This window comes from Lissotriton helveticus, chromosome 1_1 (genome assembly GCF_964261635.1).
Source record: "Lissotriton helveticus chromosome 1_1, aLisHel1.1, whole genome shotgun sequence".
Lineage (NCBI taxonomy): Eukaryota > Metazoa > Chordata > Amphibia > Caudata > Salamandridae > Lissotriton > Lissotriton helveticus.
The window spans coordinates 1,365,681,300-1,365,702,415 of NC_136057.1; the positions used below are offsets into that span (position 1 = coordinate 1,365,681,300).

At 46.6% G+C, this 21,116-nt stretch overlaps 1 protein-coding gene and 1 pseudogene across 3 annotated transcripts; both read left to right on the forward strand.

Annotated features, from left to right (window-relative positions):
- The first annotated feature begins 1,057 nt into the window (after window positions 1-1,057).
- Window positions 1,058-1,878, forward strand: LOC144764060 (26S proteasome regulatory subunit 4 pseudogene; annotated as a pseudogene).
- A 190-nt stretch (window positions 1,879-2,068) lies between these two features.
- DNAL4 (dynein axonemal light chain 4) lies at window positions 2,069-20,907 on the forward strand. 3 transcript variants are annotated; one of them, XM_078683530.1, is made up of 4 exons: window positions 2,069-2,185; window positions 16,846-16,973; window positions 17,663-17,746; window positions 19,211-20,907. In XM_078683530.1, exons 2-4 carry the CDS (start codon window positions 16,902-16,904, stop codon window positions 19,373-19,375), a joined length of 321 nt encoding a protein of 106 aa, XP_078539656.1. In that variant the 5' UTR covers window positions 2,069-2,185; window positions 16,846-16,901; the 3' UTR covers window positions 19,376-20,907. The 3 variants fall into 3 exon arrangements, with proteins under 3 accessions (XP_078539656.1, XP_078539652.1, XP_078539661.1); XM_078683526.1 differs by having other exon boundaries at window positions 2,090-2,217; XM_078683535.1 differs by lacking the exon at window positions 2,069-2,185 and adding an exon at window positions 3,106-3,183.
- The last annotated feature ends 209 nt before the right edge of the window (window positions 20,908-21,116 follow it).

Here is a 21,116-nt window from a genome sequence, read left to right on the forward strand (position 1 = left end):
GCCATGATTTTGAAACTAGAAAAAGGTAGATTTTACAAATAAAGGAATTGGGGACTTCTTTACCCCCATTGATGTACATTGAAGCAACTACAATTTTCGGCAGGACATAGCTAAAATAAAACCATTTTTGGCTTACAATAGTAATAGTCGCCGGTCTGAATTGATGTACTGGCATGTACAAACAAGGTTGCCACCTAACCAACCAGTGTTCTACGGGTCTAGTTGTTATTTTCATATCAACACCGCAAAGAAGCAGAAAAATAATGAACATTTGGTATTTTTCCCTTGGAAACAACAATCTGACAGCAAAACATACAAAATTAAAACACGTCAAAACAGTACTAATGCTGTCAAAGCTATTTGCAAAGGTTTTAAAGCAACTAGATTAAAAAAACAAAATTGTGGTGCTACAAAATAACACATTGGATTTAACCCAAACCGCAGGTGAGCTTATACAAGAACAAGGAGGGATATGTTTCCTGAGGTGCTTTTTCCACTTTCATCACAGTAACGAGTGGATCAGTGTCATCCATCAGGACTCCTATGACAGCATGAACTTTATGATTGAGTAGAACAGAGCATCCTGGTTCCAGCAAGTCTTTGTCCACAAATGACAAAATACTGACATAATGCTCCGATCCCACAGATGTGGAAACAATCGCATGGTTATCGTCAATAATCTCCTCTAATGTACCAACGGACATCGGGGTGCCCCTGAGATCATCCACCTTTGATCGCTCTTCCTCTTGTTTTTCCTCTAGGGGTTTCATTTGTTCTTGATTTCGGATAAATTCTTCCTCCATTAGGAGGTAATCTTTGATTCTTTCTAATTTCAACAGTTTTAGTCTGCACTGGGTGTGAGGTGTCACAAGGGGAAGCTTGCTAGCCGCATCTGGACCCTTCGTTTTCTTCTTCTTTTTGCCTACTCTGGTGGGAACTGGAGGCTCATATTTTTTCTTCTTATCCTTATCATCCTTCTTGCCACCTCCTGGACCATGTCCCCCACTTTGACTTTGCCCCATCCTTTTCCCTTCTATATGGCCGGTGACTCTGCGCGCCGGAAGTTCTGGACAATCAGATTCAAGAAATTAAGGAATCTGTAGAACTTCCTCTCACGCATCCAGAGTATTACGAAGAGATGGGCATAAAACCCCCCAAAGGAGTAATTCTGTATGGTGCTCCAGGCACAGGTAAAACGTTACTGGCCAAAGCTGTGGCAAATCAGACTTCAGCTACCTTCCTCCGCGTGGTTGGATCAGAACTCATACAGAAATACCTGGGCGACGGACCAAAGTTGGTGCGTGAGTTATTCCGTGTGGCAGAGGAGCACGCACCTTCGATAGTCTATTGATGAGATTGATGCCATTGGTACCAAGAGGTACGATTCAAATTCAGGTGGGGAGCGAGAGATCCAGCGTACCATGTTGGAGCTGCTAAACCAGCTGGATGGCTTCGATTCCCGAGGAGACGTGAAGGTTATCATGGCTACAAACCGGATAGAAACACTGGACCCTGCATTAATCAGGCCAGGTCGTATTGACCGAAAGATTGAGTTCCCCCTGCCAGATGAAAAGACCAAGAAACGAATATTCCAGATCCACACAAGCCGAATGACTTTAGCCTTGGATGTTACATTAGATGAGCTTATAATGGCTAAAGATGATCTGTCTGGCGCAGATATTAAGGCAATTTGCACAGAAGCAGGATTAATGGCTTTAAGGGAACGACGAATGAAAGTGACAAATGAAGACTTCAAAAAATCAAAAGAAAATGTTCTTTATAAGAAACAAGAGGGCACACGGAGGGACTGTATCTTTAAATACGCCTGTTATATTTTGTGGAGAGTTTGTCTGTTTCGCTAAATGTTTTCGGTCTTGGGACTAAAAAAAAAAAAAAACAAGGAGGGAGTGGCTTTCCCGGCTCTTCCCTCCCATCCCAGCACCTGAAATTTGCCGCAACCAAACTGGATTCTCCAGTTTTCAAGATGGCTACCTCAACATTTAGTCCCCTTTTGATGCCCATGACCTATTCTCCCTACGCTTGTTGTAACGTGCTTCCAGCTGCCAATCAGAAGGCGGGACTTCGGGAAGGAACAGGAAATGACCGTTGCCAAGAAAGAGCATCGAGGCAGCGCCATAGTAACGGGAGGCGGAGGAGGCCAGAGCGAAGGGAGGCTGGACGGCCGGTGAGCAGAGAAGACGGGGTGGCAAGGAGAAGGTGTCTTTTCGTAATATGTTTGTATAATGTTAAGGGTGTTGTCGTGCAGGACCTAGCTTGGGAGGGTCTTGAAACCGATAAGTCTTGGGTGATTCCTGCCAGGATATATTACTGAAGGGAGAGTCATGAGCCCCTGGGGACTTTAAAGATGTCTTTGCAGGCGAGGATTGCAGATTTGTTTTGAGGTTTCCTTGTTAGTAGCGCTTTGGGGCTTTCCCTGTGTGTCTGTGTGTATATATGCGGGGTGGGAGAGCAGTGAATGAGTTTCCACGCCTTGTGTAACCTAGACTACTGTCGAGTAATGCCCCCTGCTATTCGCATTCCAAAACAGCGGGTGCTCTGAGTTGGGGGTGTCTCGAATAGTAGTTGGAGGGGACTTCAAGTGTGCATCTTTGTTGAGGGCGATCCTGGTGTGGCAACTTTGAAGGTGGCATTGGGCTGGGGGATTCTGGGCATAAACCTTGGTTAGGCATTTCTTGTGAGAGAATTTGGTTGTGGCACTTCTTCATTTAGAGCTCCCTGGGACGCTGGGTAACTTGGCTATGGTATGGGGTTTTTCAGGGGAGGGGGGAAGTGGTTCTCCTACGGGAGGGGGTACATAGTGATGGTGGTTCTATGCTGAGGTCCCCTCAAACAGGAGGACGCTTGTGTGGTTGCTTACTGGTGGCTCTAGCTTTGGGTTGGTGGATCCTTGGGGAAGAGTTGTTGGCCAGTAAGGGTATAAGGGTATGTACAAGGGGGTTTTACCCAAAATAAGTCACTGGGACCTGGGTCATAGTAAGTACTAGAAGAAGGGGGTCCCAATGTAGAACCAGATTACTTAACACACAATTAAATAATAATAACACAATTAAAGAATCTGCAATGTTTTATTCACACAGCAGACGCCATTAGGATATAGTATCCAGCATTTTGCATTATAAAGACGGTTGATTAGTGCCCAGGAGGGGGAAGTGGTCAAGTGAGGTAAGTGCAGGTAGGGAAAGTGATCATAAAAACAGACAATAATCTGAAACAAGCATTGAAAATGCAATAGGTCTCGCAATAGAAGAGTTTGACATTTTTCGTTTTGCAAATGGATGAGTGGCGTTGCGTGGATGAGTGGCGTTGCGTGGATGAGTGGCGTTGCGTGGATGAGTGGCGTTGCGTGGATGAGTGGCGTTGCGTGGATGAGTGGCGTTGCGTGGATGAGTGGCGTTGCGTGGATGAGTGGCGTTGCGTGGATGAGTGGCGTGTGTGAGTGGCGTGTGTGAGTGGCGTTGCGTGTGTGAGTGGCGTTGCGTGTGTGAGTGGCGTTGCGTGTGTGAGTGGCGTTGCGTGTGTGAGTGGCGTTGCGTGTGTGAGTGGCGTTGCGTGGATGAGTGGGGTTGGAATGCAATAGGTCTCGCATTAGAAAAGTTGTAGTTATTTGTCTTGTAAATGACATATTTAATTTATTTTTTCGTTGTTAAAATTGCTAAATTGATGGCTTTGTCATTTACAATCCCAATAGTTATAACTTTCGCGAATGTGACACCGATAGCATTTGGAATGCAACATGTTTTGTATTTACGTGACTTATATGGCAGCTCTCGTCGTTATGCTACATCTCTAGAGAGCAGGGGAGAGAAGCACAGCAAAGCAATATGGCAGCTTGAGTCAAATGTGCATGTGGTTTCTCCCTACGGTTAATCTCACTCGCATTTAAAAGTACGGACCAGTCTGTTCTTTGTGCACCACATTAAAGATCAAATGTGAGCCCCACAAGAATGTACTTTAACAGTGAAGAACATGCCCTCCTCCTGTTATACCGGGCCCAGAGAACGCAAACTCTAACACTATGACCCTCGCAAAGTTGATACGCAGGAGTAGCCAGTGTTCAACAGTAGCTTAATGTAATGCCACAGCATGTGATAGCATGTAAGGCCACTGAACGCGATAACATAAGGGCCCTGGTAGAAGTTTTCTGTTGAATTGAAAGTACTTTTTAACAACAGATGGGCCCTGCGCGCCCATAAAAGTTGCCCTAAAAGCATGGCGGCGAAAGAGCGCACACTGCAGTCGTACGACCGTCCCCCCTGGCAAAGTTGTTAACTGCTCGGTTAAGTGCGTGTAAACATTGTGACAGCGGCTTAATGTAAGCCTACTGTAGACAATAACATTACATCCTAGTTTAAGCTAATTTCAACAGTTTTAATGGTAACCCCGTCCCACCTCGCAAAGTTGTTCAGTGCTCTGTTACATATACATTGTAAGCGTAAATGGAAGCCAGGAACGCAAGGTCTGTTAAGTGCGTGTGAACATCGTGACAGCGCCTTTATGTAAGCCTCCTGTACACAATAACATTACATCCCAGTTTAAAGCGAATTCCAACAAAAGCACGGCGGTGAAGGAGCGCACACTGTAGTCGTAACACTGTCCCCCCTCGCAAAATTAATACGCAGGAGTAGGCACTGTTGATCAGTAGCTTAATATAATGCTACAGCACGTGATAACATGTAAGGCCCCTGAACGCAATTACATTACGGCCCTGGTAGAAGTTTTCTGTTGCACTTAAAGCATTTTTTAATAACAGATGGGCCCTGCGCGCCCAGAAAAGTTGCCCTGAAAGCATGGCTGCGAAGAAGCGCACACTGAAGTTGTAACCTCGTTCCTCCTCACAAAGTTGGGGAGATGTGTTGTGGCTGCCTGCTGTTCATATGGCATCGCTGCTGTGGTTCCTCTGAAGCTTTGTCACAGCAACTTGTTAATTTATGTTAGTTAGAGCGCCCCAGGCCGTGACTGCATCTGTGGTAAACTTTGGCGTTAGGTGAACTTAATTTTATTGCAAGTGGGGGAAATGTGCTGCCTATGACTGCAGGAAATGTAAAGGAACTGGGTCGTAATTTTAAAGGCAGGACGCTTAGTATATTTATAATGGTGGTAAAGGGAGAGAAAAAGAGGGTAGAAAACAGAGATGGTGCCTAAAAGCAATGTGTAAGAGGATGAAAACTGTGCATACCGTTCGTGGTTTCGTTGGACGGCGGGAGAGAAAGGACCGGGCGTGTGAGAAGCAACGGTGCTTAACAGAACACGAGGAATTGCTGTGTCACATGCTTGTCCAGCCTAGGCTGCATGGAGGAGTATATACAATAAGGATCGGGGTGTGCCTAAAGAGGTAAGGCACAAGCGGAAAATATAGGTTCAATAGGCCAGGGCACGGAAGAGTGAGAACCGCGGGCCAGATCGGTCAAGCGTGAGAGGACAAGGACGGAATGGTTGCCGGCTTGAAAGTAGATAAACAAGCTTCTGTGATCTGCGACACGGCGGGCAGGGGAGGGGGCGGAGCGGGGAGAGGGGAGAGGTGCGACACGGCAGGCAGGGGAGGAGAATAGGAGGAGGAGGGGGGAGGAGAGTAGGGGAGGCACGGCCTAGCGGCCGTGCGCTTGAAAGTAGATAAACAAGCTTCTGTGATCTGCGACACGGCGGGCAGGGGAGGGGGCGGAGCGGGGAGAGGGTGTGAAAACAGCAGGGGCCTGGAGTGTGGCTGAGGGAACTGATGTGCACGCGCTTTTAAGCTCAATGCACATGCGCATTGAGCTTAAAAGTCACGGGCACTGCAAGGAATCGCCACGATTCCTTGCAAGTTAGTTAAAGAGTGGTTAAGCCCCAATAGTCTCGCAAGCTCGATGCGCATGCGCATCGACAGGCGAGACCTAAAAATGTATCCTGATTTGGAAAGTACATATGAACACAAATCACATCGAATCAATTAAGCAACCCATGCCCCAAGCAGTACATCAATGTTACAATTTATGGAGATAGGGGCTGGAATCCAGGGGATTAGTTGTCCCAGGGGATTGATTGTCGACGTTTCGACCCACTGAGAGCAGGAATTCGTAGAGCCCTTGCGGCGGGGTCTTCATCAGGACAGGAGAGGGGCTATCAACCTAGCGGGTAGCCGCAGGACATCTTAGTTGAGACAGTAGGCTTTCCTGAGGTTGGACATACACGTAAGTTGATGCCAACCGCGTGCAGGCGGGGATCAGGGGCGGCCCAGGGACGTGGGGCACAAGGAAATTCTTGAAGCCAGGGTTGAAGATGAAATCAAAGTCGTCCCATATAGTTAAGGCGGCGTGGCGCTCGAGATTGTCGGTGCCCGCTACACATGTACAGGGGTAGTTGGTGTAATCAGTGTCTCCCCCTGTTATTAGGGTGGCGTGCCGCTCCAGTACGTAGAATTTCGCACGGGGAAATGAATCTGCCCGGCGTCTCCGTATCTGGGTCAGAAGTCTTGTGAGTAAGGGTATAAAGCAGGATCCTACCAATAGTGGGCACCTTAAGTTTTTGATTCCAGGAGGTGGAGATGTAGGTTGGGAGAAGATCAGCAAGGGGGTTTATCAAGTGTACCTCATACTTGGTTGACTTTGTTCCATCTCTACCATCCTTTCAAAAGCACTTACATGGCAAGAGACCTTCAGTCCTGCCAAGCGTCACGCAACAGTTGTGACGCTCACACATTTCAGTGCGGTGAACCGCATCACCGCACTGAAATGCATTGTCACGCATTTTGTCACCTGCCAGGGCGCGCCACCAGCAGTCGATGCTGCTGTCAATCACTGTGGCAGCATGGGGGCCGGGATTAATAATCCGGATGTGCTGGCTGCGGCGGTAGAGAGTGCCATCATGTCCCGGAGGAAGCATTAAGTAGGCAAAAGGGGCGGGGGATTTGAATGCAGCAGCACGAGACACTCGAGTCAGGAAGGCGGCAAGTCAGTGTGAGGCGCATGAAGAATGCGCAGTGACGGGACTCAAAGACGCTGCGCAGAGTCTCACACAATGTCATGGCCAGGCAGCGCGGCATGCATGAGGCCTCACCTGTGGCTGCACTGTAGCATGATCGGGCCGGCGCGCTGCGTGTGCCGCGGGAAGACAGGCACTGCAGACTTGCGCACACTGCTGCAGGGCTGGCATGATCATGATGTGCGGCGCGCCGGCCGCCGTCTGACGAGAGGCTGCAGGTGCAGCACTAAGAGCACTCAGAGGTCTGGCCTACCGTGCGGCGCAGCGCCCACCGCCCGGTGTCACCCGTGGCTAGCAGAGAGTAGTGAAGTTGAAGAACTTCGAAGACAACACAGTAAGTACTAGTAGAACTTTACTAGTAACGCTCATCTGACTGTCCGAGGCAGCCTGCAGTGCTCAGACAGTGCTCTCTGCCATTCTGAGACTCTGCCAGTCTGTGTGTGTAGTGTGTTATGCAGTAGTTACGTTGGCGGCTGGGCTAACTTGTCGTGGTGTAGTGTGACGGGAGTCTCTACTCTTAATGTCACACAGAGCTCAGCCTGAACTGCACGCACAGCACTGACTGACTCACACATTTGTGACATTGTCAGAGGCCCCCGAGTCCTCTCATCATACTCTCCAGATTTTTCAGGCAGAAGCTGGCCAGGGGGCGTACTGGGGTTAGTGCCCTTCCATTTCTGGTGCTCTGCAGCATTTTCAATAACTTCTTGGTGTCTCAAATGGCTGTAATTTCTGATATTTAGAGGTTTCCCAAGTCTTCATTGCATGATTTTTGCCCGCGAGAAAGTGTCACTCATTGTTGTTGGAATGTCACTCATAATTTCGCAAAAATGACAAAAATGTCACAGATGGCAATCTGAAACCTTGGCACCTATGGACCGTGTTCATATAAACTGTCCCAGATGAGGTAGAGAGCACGTAGTCATTGCTTCATTTGAGTAAGTGGTACATGTCTGCCACTCATGAAGTACAGTGACTGCACCATTGCCGTCCCATGGTGTGCTTTCTTCCTTTAGCGTGGCCTTGTTTTCTCCTTTACTTGTCCATCCTGTCGCTATGTTGTTGCCAGTGCTTAATTTGTAAAAAAAATAACTGTCAGGTCCTTCATTAAGAAGCCACTGCAGCTTGTACCACCCATTGCCCAGGCCAGCGCTGCCAATGACAAAACCAACACAGCTACCATCCATCACATCCTACTTGTGTGAAATTCAGACTATTCCAGGCCCCAAAGCTTAAAGAATGGATTGGGCTACAGGTATTAGTCTTTTTAATGTATATTGCATTAATAAATGTATTGTTGAGTTCATCTCTACTTTGGGCAAACAGCACCACCGTGTGACAGACTGTCATAAGTGCAGGTGTTGACAATTTAGTCCCGGTGCCGAGCAACAAAACTACCAGCTCAAATTAAGCACTGGTATTGCACAACCAAATGTATGCTCCACCCATCCGTAGGTGGGAATTAGATGCTATTCTTTTGGCGGTTTGGATGGATATTATTCGGTTTAATATCGTAGAAGCCTAGAACAGAAGAAAGAAAAAGCAATGAACAAATAACCAAACTTTATGCTAACGTGTAGGTTAGAAATACAAGCATTTGCAATGCAATAGGTCTCGCAATTGCGAGATTTTGAGTTATTGGCATTGTAAATGACAATGTCTTTTATTTTCTATTTTATTTTTAAAACATAAATAAAACGCATTGTCATTTACAATACCAATAGCATTAGCGAGATTTTAGGCTATTGGCTTTGTAAATGACAATGTCTTTTATCTATCTGTTTTGATAATTAACACATAAATAAAATGCATCATCATTTACAATGCTAATAGCTCAAAGTCTTGATCATTTCTTCAATCTGTCAGAAACTCAGAACAACCTTGACCCTTAATGTATCTGCCCCGCTCAGGCCCCGGCTCACATGGTCCTGTCAGATGCGTTGTACATTCTACTTGTGTATCTTTGTATATGTGTTAGTGTGAGGACGTTTGTGTGTATGTGTGTGTAGGAGATGGTAGGTGCATGTATTAGTGTGTGAGTGTGTCTTTGTGTGTGTGTTTAGGTACGTGTTTGTGTAACACATACCCTGCTCTGAGTGTAACATGCACGCCACCGAGGAGTTACTATTGTAGTGTAACTCGCGCCTTACTCTGCGTGTAACATGCATGCGCCACAGAGGGGTTACTGTTGTAGTGTAACTCATGCCATGCTCTGAGTGTAACATACATGCAACATAGGAGTTACTATGTTTGTAGTGTAACTCGCGCCGTGCTCTGAGTGAGACACACACGCCACAGCTGAGTTACTATTATAGTGTAACTCGCGCCGTACTCCAAGTGTAACATACAAGCGCCCTAGAGGAGTTACTGTTGTAGTGTAACTCATGCCATGCTCTGAGTGTAACATACACGCCACAGAGGAGTTACTATTATTGTAGTGTAACTTGTGCCGTGCTCCAGAGTGAGAGACACACACTCCACAGAGGAGTTTGCTCCAGAGTGAGAGACACACACTCCACAGAGGAGTTTGCTCCAGAGTGAGACACACACATGCCACAGAGGAGTTACTGTTGTAGTGTAACTCATGCCATGCTCATGCCGGCCCGTGTTGTGTATCCGTACTATTACAGAAAGTACCTAGATCTCCATAGCCTAAGGGATAGGGTGGGAGGGAATAACAACATATATAGGAAAAGGTGTAAGCTTCGCAAGTGCTCTGTTTGAAGGGACTGACATTTTAATCTTTGCGGAGCACTAGCCTGGAGATCAGCCATACCCTTGAAGTTAATGACACTACCACGCCAAGGGTCTCGCCCACAAAACCCAAAGTGAACCCCAGGGGTCAGAAAAGTAAGTTCACTCTGGAGAGTAGTCCCCCCCAACCCAGTCTAGAAAAAGAAAGGGACAGGGCCCCATTAAGCTAACTCACCCTGCATCAAAAAGAGGACGCAAAAGCAAAAATACGGTGGAGGAGCTGAAGGAGGAGGCAGAAGGGCATTCGCCTGGAACCAGTCTTGCTAACAAAGCGCCTTCCACAAGTCCTCCAACTCCTGTCCAGGTTATTGAAAGTGGGGAGTTCTGGGTAAAAATGGGTGAGGTGGTTTCAGCTCTATTAGAACCACTATTGCAAAAGCTAACTCACATAGAAACTAGCATTGATAAACTAGCATTGTTGACAGGTTATGCACACATGACTCAGCGGCCCCAGTCGAGCCTGTCGGGACCCCAGATCATCCAGCGCTAACTGACCTGCTCATTCCATTGTAAAATACAGAACCTCCAAACAAACAGGGGCGACAAACCCATGTCTATTCTGGAACCTTAGAACCTGCCCCAGCGTTAGCTCCCCATCTGACACTATTGGATCCCCTGTCTATCTGCCAGAATATGGCAGGTATGTCCAATAGCTACCACAAGTCACTGGCCCCAAGTTTCATCCAAGAACGATTAATGAATATCCAAAATGATCCTCTACCTAGTAGACCAAGTCACAAAAGCAGAAGGTTAGCCCCATTGAAAACTGCCTATCGTAAAGAACCACTGTCAGTATGAGGTTAATTCGATACAAATACTCTGCATCTTCCACCGGAAGTAACCCCTTACTCAATTGTGCTAGCCAATGTCCCTATATAGCCACATGGAATCAGGGAACACTGGACATCCCTCAAAAATAAATCACTATCTTTGCTAACTGCGAGGTCTGGATTATCTTCCCCACTCTCTTCAGAATTTAAAATGGCCAGACGGGTTGGTTGGATAGGTAGATCCAAAAAGTTGTTAGGGTGTGACTGTGTGGTGCTATTATTTGGGTCACCTGCTCCTGTCCAAACAATACTTGACAGGGCGGGAAACTGGACAATAGAGCCAACAGGGATACATATCCTGCCACTGAGGTATTTTTATAAGCCATCCGACCCCACGCAGCCTCAGCAAGGGATGGACATCGGTGGGGGGTGGACTCAACCTAGATACAATATACCAGTGACTAACCACTACGCTGTCCTAGGTTCCTTGGAGGACAACGACTGACTAGAGACACCGATTGCCATTTTTGACAGAAGGGTTGACACAAGTGGCATATGGGAATTAGAAATAACTAGCATTCACTTGGCTGAACAAGAGTCTGGAGTATTAAAGACTCGCTTCTGTCAAACTCGAGGGCATCCCATGAGAGTCGCACTGAAAAAAGCCTCTCGGCTAACCGACAAGGCACAACCAACCCTTCGATTATGGCCCAGGCATGTCCCCCAGCTGGTAATCCCACTCCCCAAGATCAAGGACTAGCGGAGGCTGGGGGAGTAAGAAGTGCTGAAAGGAAGGACTTTCAGGGAACACCATTTTGCCCAAGCAATGTAGGGCCACTGCCGCAATTATACAATGGCCACCAATTGGCAAACCTAGTACTGACACCCTTAGATATCAACCATCCTTCAGTCAGGAATGGCCTAGGGCACAGGTACTCATAGTACGGACCGCGGGCCGCCAGCGGCCCGGCAAGCCTCCCTCTGCCGCCTGCGGACCTTGCAGACATCGTACCTGTGTTTTGTTTGTTATTTAACGTGTCTACAAACACCGCCGGTTGCTGCTCTATGGGTGCCCGGCTATTCCAGGGATAGTCAGAGTGGAGATGCAGGGGCGCTAAGAACAGGTCCAATACAACAAGGCCTCAATAACAAGTAAATGGTCTTTTAAAGACCTGTGAAGTACTCGGGTGACTGGCGCCAAAGAGGTGCTTTGATATGACTGCTGTGGGTGAGAGTCAGAATTAAAGCCAGCGACAGATGTTTCCCCAGGCCCAGTGGTGGGACACAAACCCTGAAAATCAGCAAATTCAGAGAGAAAACAAGCTGGCTTTTACATTGCACAGGGAGTGGGGAGAGGGTTGTCTCTGGGCTGGTGACAGGGACGTGTAGACATAGTATGTGTGCACTGCCCAAGGCACAGAGACAGATAGAGACAGAAACAGACAGGTAAACAGGGACAGGCTGACAGATAGAGGTAGAGGCAGAGTCAGATAGAGGCAGAGACAGATAGAGGCAGAGACAGATAGAGGCAGAGACAGATAGAGGCATGGGGCAGACAGAGCTAGATAGAGACAGAGACAGGGACAGACTGACAGAGGCAGAAACCGATAGAGACAGAGACAGATAGCGGTAGAGAGCGATAGAGACAGAGATAGGGACAGATAGAGGCAGGGACAGATAGAGGCAGGGACAGATAGAGGCAGGGACAGATAGAGACAGGGACAGAGAGATGGAGATGGAGACAGAGGGAGGGAGACAGGGACAGACCGGGACAAGGACAAAGACGGGGACAGGCAGAGACAGACAAGGACAGGCAGAGACAGACAGGGACATGCAGAGACAGTGACAGACAGACAGAGACAGACAGGGACAGGGACAGAGACAGACAGTAAGATACAGAGACGGAGAGGGAGCGGGAGGGAGACGGAGAGAGAGGGAGACAGAGAGCGAGAGAGGGAGACAGAGAGCGAGAGAGGGAGACAGAGAGAGAGAGGAAGACAGAGAGAGAGGAAGACAGAGAGAGAGGAAGACAGAGAGAGAGGAAGACAGAGAGAGAGGAAGACAGAGAGAGAGGGAGGGAGACAAAGAGAGAGGGAGACAGAGGGAGGGAGAGGGAGACAGAGGGAGACAGACAGATAGAGAGAGACAGATAGAGGGAGGGAGCCAGAGGGAGGGACCCCGACAGAGGGACCCCGACAGAGGGAACCAGACAGAGAGAGGGAGAGAGAGAGAGAGAGATATATATACATATATATATGTATGTGTGTATGCCGGGTCTGGTGGCTCAGTAGACTAAGGCGTCCACTGCAGGGGCCTGTGTTCAACCTCATGGTCACATTTTCTTTGTTGATCTAGCCCCGCCTCCCTCCACCACTGACCCCCGCCGCCACCAGTGCAGCCCTCGGCCTCAAACCACACTCTAAATTTGGCCCCCGAGAGAAAGTTTGTGAGTACCCATGGCCTAGGGTATCCAGATAGGGAGCCTAAAGGCCCTAGTAAGCCGCCAAATGACTCGCCGAAGCACCAAGTACTATCCTGGAACATTGCAGGCCTCCGCTCCAAAATAGACCGGAGTGGGGTGCCTTCATTCAAGATAAAGATATTTGCATGTTCCAGGAAACCTGGGCCAGGGAGGACACACATAGACTTGGCTATGCAACTTTTAATATACCAGCCACATCTGGGGGTTAGGGCAGACCGTCTGGGGGTCTCAGTATCTGGATTGCAACTCACTTAGGTTGCTCAGTGAAACTGGTAGAGACACGCTCTACTGACATTCTTTGTGCTAGCCTGAGGTTTCCACCTAGGACCAAAATAGTATTCATCAACGTCTACTCTCGGCCAGTAGGGAATGGCCAAGAGTCTACCACCCTTGATTTATTATCAACATTTTTGCCTACTGTCATTGATAATGATATGGTTATTGTAGCTGGCGACCTAAACTGCCAGTATGAACCACTAAAGGACCTGGTGACCTAAATGAGGAGGACCTGCGTTGGGTGATTCCAAGGGGCAATGCCCCGCCAACTCGGGCTTGGACACAATTGGTCATACAGATGAACACACTTGCCCTGAGTCATTCGCTCAGGGCATGTAACGGGCGTTCCAAATCTGATTGTCCTGCTAACTTTACCTACAACAGACCGGGCTGCTCCTCCATTATAGACTATATTCTGGTGATCACTAAATCATGGCACCGGATGCTCGATTTTAAGAGTGTGTCCAGACACGACAGTGACCATAACGCCCTGATTTTAGAATTGGCCTTGCCACACAATGGGGATGTCCCTAAGGGCCAACTCTCGAATACTTTAGGGCCTACCTTAACTAATTGCAGGAGGAGAGTAAGATGGGGTACCCTATGCCAATCCCTAGACAGACTAGCTTCGATCTATCGAACAATCCCGCCATATCTGGAGGTTGCAAATCAACTGAGTGAGATTGCAGTTTCCACTCACCCACTCCGTGAAATTGCAGAAAACCACCCTGCGTAGTGGCGGCCTTTGCTGATAGCTTCTCCTACAAATCACGATTTAAGGAAGGCAGTGCCCCCAGGTACCCCTGGTACAATGGCAACTGCCGCAAGGCCAAGAAAACCTTGGTCTTAGCTATTAAATCCAATGATAAGCAGGCATTAAAGGCAAATAGGCGAACTAAAAAAATCAAGATAGCTAAAAAAAATTGGGAAGTAGAAAGATGGGAGGGTTTGAGACACGCTCTAAATAGTAGGGACTTGAGGACCTTCAAGAAACTAATAAATACAGACTCCAAGGAGGACAAACCAGCAATCAAACCAAATCTAGGGGATGAGGTTTGGAAGGTCCATTTTCAATCCCTTTATTCCAGGGTGGAGGGTGATTCAGGGCTTGCAGTAATTTATTGTCCCAAGCCACAATTAGCTCGCCTGGATACCCTTGAAATCTCCCTAAAAGAGATAACGGCCGCAATCGACCGAGTAATCCCCGCAAAAGCTCCGGGCCTAGATAAGATGCCTGGAGATCTCTATTGCACTGAACCTACCATTTGGGCTCCGTACCTATGGACCGTTTTCAATGCCATTTTCCAGGGAATGGTGATCCCCACAACATGGTTAGGGGCGGAAATCATCACAATTTTTAAAAAAGGATCACCCCTCCATCCCGCAAATTATTGGCTCATCAGCCTTATTGACGTGGCACAGAAAATCTTTGCCTGAGTGCTCCTGGACCGTTTACAGAACTGGATGGAGGAATTTTACATTCTTAGTCCCTACCAGGCCGGTTTTAGAGCTAAAATGTCCACAATCGATCAAGTTTTCAGGTTGCAATTACTGCACTGGAAAACGGTAATCCTGGAGGGTGGCAGCCTCTATATGATCTTTGTGGACTTAAATTGGCTTTCGATTTAGTTCCCAGGGAGACATTATGGGTTATTCTATTAGATTTGGGAGCACCCCCATACTTATGCCACATTCTGAAAAGATTGCATGAGCACAACTTTGCCCAAATCCGATATGGGAAGCACGGAGAGCTCACCGATCGCATACCCATAGAGAGAGGTGTGCGGCAAGGGTGCATTCTGGCTCCGACCCTCTTTCTTGTATTTTTATCAATGGCTTAGTGGGGGCCCCGACAGCAGGAGGGGGACATAGATGCTCCTAAGTTAGCGGGCCGCAAGGTACCTGCCTTGATGTTCCCAGATGATACCCTCCTGCTGTCGAGGTTACCGATGGGCATACAAAGGGTTTTGGACATTTTTCACGTATTTTTGCAAGAAAAGGGGCCTGAAAATTAACACCCAGAAAACCAAATATATGGTCTTTACGCAGGGCACTCAAAACAACCCAATCCCCAATAAGATGGGGAATCTGTAGAGAAAGTCCCTATATGCGAATACTTGGGACTGTCTCTAAACGAGAAAATAGAGTGGTGGTTCAGATTAAGAAGGTCTGTTTGAAACTGGCAACATCTGGGGGACTGGCGAAACAGCAGAGGAAGTGTGTTCACAAGATGTTGGGGCCAGTGTTAGAAATATATACGGCACAAGCCAGATGACCAGATGAGCTGCCTTATATGGGGCAGAAATTTGGGGTCATCGGTCACTGGAACAACTTTCTAAGATTGAGAACTCATTCCTCAAACAACTCTTTGGACTTCCCATAAGCACACCATTCACTCCATTCACCCCACTCGAATTGATCTTGGAGTTAGCCCAATTGCACTAGAGGTTGCCCTTAGACTCCTGCTATACTGGCATCGCTAATGGAGCACCCCTGAACTATCTATGTATAGAGAGGAACTGTGGGAAGTGGCAAACCTTAAAGGAGCAAGCCAAATATCTTGGCTTACTCATATCAAGAATTCTCTGATAGCCATTGGAATGGGAGACTTATGGGATAATGCCGAAGCTAGATGTCCGTTAACACCTAGGAAGGTTTTGATCAAGAATTTCAAAGACCATAAACTTAACCTATTACTGAGGGGTCCCAGGACAGGCACACTTACAACATCTTTCCTAGAAGTCAAACTGCAATACAGTTTAGAACCTATCATAGGCGATATACAGCCGTCCTTAGCCAAAAAACGATATTTGCAGTTCAGGTATGGTGCACTTCCCTTACATGCCGTTACCTACAGGTGGGGGGCCAGCTCCACAAAAGATTGCCCATCTTAGAATAATTGTATGGAGACTGACCTGCACATACTGTTTTTTTTGGCTAGCATATAAGGAAATAAGAGCTTGTTGGGTACAACAGCTACGTAGGAATCTTGGAACTTCCCATTGTTCACAAGCTTTAAAGTATCTCTTGAACTTGAACATATATAACTTTTTTTTTCTATTTTTCTTTCACAAAAGAAAATAAACAGCATGAATACCTTTTACCACAAAATATATTTGTTTGCACTGTAAACTGTAATACATGAGTCTTGTTTGGCAATAGCAGACCAGATACCTGTACTGTACACAATACTTTTACACAATGCTAATAAGAATATTAAAAAAAACAAAGTTGATAATTTCTTTAGTACATCCTACATATTGAACCATCTTTTAGTGCTTCAATAAGGGCAGTTGTTGGTACATGAACTAATATGTATAATTTCTTTGATTTCATTATGATGAAAAACTGAGAACACACTCTGCGATTCAAATTAGTAGCCTTAGGTTAACCTAAGATCTGTTACTCAAGCACAAATCCAATGATTTATCTCACAAGCACCTTTTTTACACTGTTTTCCCTGGAATGCCCCATTTCTTGCCTTCTCCACATGACACATATGTCTGCTGCTCTGTAAAAATGTAGTTCTTTCCAATGTTGTTGTTTTTTTTCTTGTAATTTTTTTTCCCTCTTTCTCTGTCACAGGTCTCCAATCCACAAACCTCTGCCTTTTTCCTGGTTAAAGATCATCTCAGCTGGGCATGGCTGATACAGGGGAAAGCAAGAGGGATGAGGCTGACTATAAGCGTGTGCACAGCTTCCCACTGATCCGGGTACAGTTGGGGCGAGGGTGAAGAGTCCACTGTGACTGTGATTGTGGTTGCAATTGAGTTTGACTGGTGGTTGTGCATGGCAGAGGGCTTTTTGGATGGGTGAGAGTCGAAGGAAATAAACGTTACGTGTATCTGGGTGGTTGTCAGACTCCGTTATATGGCTCGTTGTGTCTGACTGGTTGGCTGGCCTTAACTCTGGACCCTTTGTGAGTGTGTACATGACTGTTGATTTTTTGTCTGTTATTCAAACCGTATACAATATTCTAGATAACTCTTACTCTTAATTGCTGCCACACTCTACCAAACATCTGTGCTGCGCATCGTGCGCCTGCCTGTGCCCGCGTGTCCCTCTTATTTGAGATGAAGGAGTTGTGTGGGTGCTAGACTGGTCACTGTTTCGAGTTAACTGGGCGCTTTTGTTACAAGCTGGTATGTGATGATTGTTATTGTAGATGGCAGATTGTTGTGTGTGACAGATGCACAGTTGTGAGGTGAGAGTCTGTGTTTGATGGGCTGCTACCTATGTCCTTTTCTCAGTCTCTGCGTCTCAACTTGCACAAGACATGCAAGTGGAGACCATCACTCTATGTATCACCTTCCTTGGTCTGTGTGTGTTTGGTGAGTTGTGCATAATGGGTAGCAACCTCTGTCTCCTAACCTCTCCATATCCTTGTCCTCTCTTCATTCAGCATACAGACATGCCGGAGGAAATGCGCGTGGAAACAATGGAATTGTGTGTCACAGCCTGTGAAAAGTTTGCCACCAACAATGAGGTACGATCTTCATCTGCCCATTCACCATGCCACAGGGATTGTGCCAGGATTTGTGCCCCTTCTTATTGCGGTGGTTATATAGGCCTGGTCCTTCTATTTACCAGCACGATTTCATGACACAGTATGGAGTACCAGAATATTGTAGTGCATTTTTATTGTAGGCAATATATGGCCTACAAAAATACTGTATTTTCAGTAAATACTATGTATTTTGCCAAATTATCTACCTCTATATCTTATGTCAAAATATTATTTTCAATATGAAATATGGTATTTGGAAAGTGTGAACTACTCACCCCTAAGGGTCTCAAGGTGTTGGGGGCCGTTGGGGAGATTAAGTGAGCTATTGCCCAGAGTCACATGGTGCTGAGCTGAGCTGCAGCCGGCACCAGTAGAAGCTGTAGGTCACAACTCCATTTTTGCTGGGTCGGGAAAGTCCGAGCAATAAATAAGATGCCTTTAAATTCTTTATTTATCTTGTCACATTTGCTGCAACTCAAAGACAGAGTTCAACTGTCAGGCTATGTGTTGTGACAAATTGCTACGCGTTTTAACATGGGCATTGGTGTTTACTTTTCTTTCTTTGACTGCAAAGTCAGAGGAGTTTTAAAAGTAAATCATGTGCCACTCCTGCTGGAGGAGTACAGAGAATGTGAAAGAGGGAGTGGCTGTAGGATGTCTTTTGGTTGCCGCACACATGACAATGTGAATGCCTGTAAAGAAGCTGCATGCATCAGCAGTTAGGAAAGGAAAAATAAAGCATATTTGTTTTGTAATTCTGTAGTGTGCTGGAAACAGAGATTTGAATAGGATAAAAACAAATCAAGACACTTTACTTGGTGATGCACAAATGATAAATATTGACAGAAACCCAATTTCCACACATTATCATTTGTGTGCTGTGTAGTTTTATCAGTGAAACTGTAATTGTGTGCAAAGTTAGTGGTCATTTTAATGGAAAATATGCTGTCTGTAAATGAGTGTGCTACCACTTGATGCTTTTAGTTACATTTAAAAATCGCCCACCTCATTCCTATTTGAGACGTGGGTCACAAAAAGTTGTCATTCTTAAAAGTGGGTAGTGGTTCTGAAAAGGTTGGGAAACGCTGCTCTATAACACTAATATGACTTGCACAATATTTTGAGGAGCTCAACTTCTTATCTCCAGCAATTACAACGGGCTACTTGTCACCTACCTTTTATTGTGTAGGCACATTATAGTTCTGGGGAAAGGTGTGGCAGCAAATTCCCTAGTGCAGTGCTTCCCAAACGTTTAGAATATACCCTTTCAGTCAAATGACCCCTTTGGTGTTTTGTCAATTTGCTAATTTACCTGTCTTTTGTTTTGCATGCAGCTTCCAGCATGCTTTGTCTCTTCCCTTGGATCCTGTAATTTACATACACTCACACATGATGGACATTTACCACAAAAGTCTGCATCACCCCTGTTTCCTTTGCCCGCAGAGCGCCGCCAAAATGATCAAGGAGACCATGGACAAGAAATTCGGCTCCTCTTGGCATGTTGTGATCGGGGAAGGCTTTGGCTTTGAGATTACGCATGAGATGAAGAACCTCCTCTACATGTTCTTTGGTGGCAGCCTGGCAGTGTGCGTGTGGAAATGTTCTTGAGCGGGGACTTCTTCTCTTCCTGCCTCCTGGCCTTTCTAGACCTGCACTCCTCCATCGGTGCTAAGGACGAACCTGGTGGCAGCCATTTTGATAGCCCACTCTTGTGTTCCATGTTCCCCTCGTGTGGTGGAGAGAAGAGGAACTGAACTCCCATGGTACCTCGGAGGGCGATTCTTGTGATCATTCCCTGCTAGACGTGCAAAGTTTAGGAGGTCCATTCCCCTTTCTTGCTCTGTTGACTTTCTCATGCGGGATTGTATGACTTTTGGGTGACTTCTTTCTTTAGGTGGATTCTGGGTGGCACCCATTTAGTAAGCCTAAAGGAAAGCTGCAGCACCTTCTACCTCTGATGCAAGCCCGCAGCACCCTCACGCCTTTTGAAGACACATGCGCCCCAATGAAAGCTCTTAGCACCCGCACTCACTCTTTTTTTTTTTAAATCAGTCTTTATTCATAGTGAAACAGCTCAAGTTCAAGGAAGCAGCATCACAAAGTGAATGACAGCTCCAGATACATAATGTTCCATCCTGCTACATGTGACATCTAATCTCATAGCACCCTCACGATGGAGGGCCCACATAAGCACACACCTGCTTGACTCTCCACCCCAGTTTTTGGAACCATCTACAACTCTTACACAGTACTCAGAGCCTGATAGGCAGGGAATACTTCGCCCTGGGGCGAAGACCTCTGAGGTTTGAGATTCTGGGACAAACTGAAATACTAGAGGTCGGAGTGTGGGGGTGGTGGAGGATTTGGAAGCAGATGGAATACAGTAGAGACTGCTCACATTAACACGCTCCACATAGATTCGGCTTGTTCTCACACCTCATCTGTGAAAACGTGACTCACACCTCCTCCTCTTATGGTCTGTATATTCTGGGCTGCTCCACTCACTTCCGTCCTTGTCGTTCTGTCTTCTTCAAGCTCTCCTTCCATCCCACTCACGCTTTCTCCTCGCTCTATTTTTGTCTCTCTTCTCCCCCTCTCTATCATTTGCTTTTTTCTGTCTCTGCTCGCACTCTCATTCTTCCCTCTTTTTCTCCGTTTTCACGTTGCTCTCTCCATACCTCAGTTTTCACTTTTTCTTCTTTCCCTCACATCCAAGTCTCTCTTTTTGTCCTTATTCTACATTTCTTTCTCAGACCACTCTCTCTTCCCCCAATCGCTCTTACCCCCTGCCCACCACGCCCTTATTCTTGCTAAGGTTTATTTCATATTGATCTTTTCCCTCCGGTTTTCTTTTCGTCTCACGTTCTCCTCGTTCCTTCTCTACCTGTCCCCATCTCGTGACCACCACAAGTAACTCTTTGCTGAGGTCTTTGCAACTGCAATCCCAGGAATCCCTTTAAGTCAAAGACCCCACAGGTCATGAGCCATGTTCATTCTCAAGGAGAATAGCCAAGCTCCTTTTTTTACTGAAGACTAGGCTCTGTATTTTATCTCTTTTGTAAATGGTATATTATCCTATTGAGAGGTTTCACTTCTTTATAAATTGTGTCTTCTTTTTGATATTAAAAAATGCAGAATGATCTGTTCTTGTCTCTGCTTGCTTGTGCATGAGGTATGCTGGTCAACTCGTGTGGCTCACTGGGATGTGCGTCACTGTTCTGACACTGTGCGTTTGGAGAATGGTAGCCAGGTAGCTCCATGTCACCAGGAGACCCTATTTCTAGTCCTAGACTTTCCTTTGACAAATCATTGTCACCTGAAGCAAAAAAAAAGGCTTCCTGTATAAAGA

Coding starts and splice junctions, on each gene's coding strand:
- DNAL4 (XM_078683530.1), top strand. CDS start 16,902: ATGGCTGATACAGGGGAAAGCAAGAGGGATGAGGCTGACTATAAGCGT. Junction 16,974..17,662: donor ACAGCTTCCCACTGATCCGG/GTACAGTTGGGG, acceptor CTCTTCATTCAG/CATACAGACATGCCGGAGGA. Junction 17,747..19,210: donor AGTTTGCCACCAACAATGAG/GTACGATCTTCA, acceptor CTTTGCCCGCAG/AGCGCCGCCAAAATGATCAA.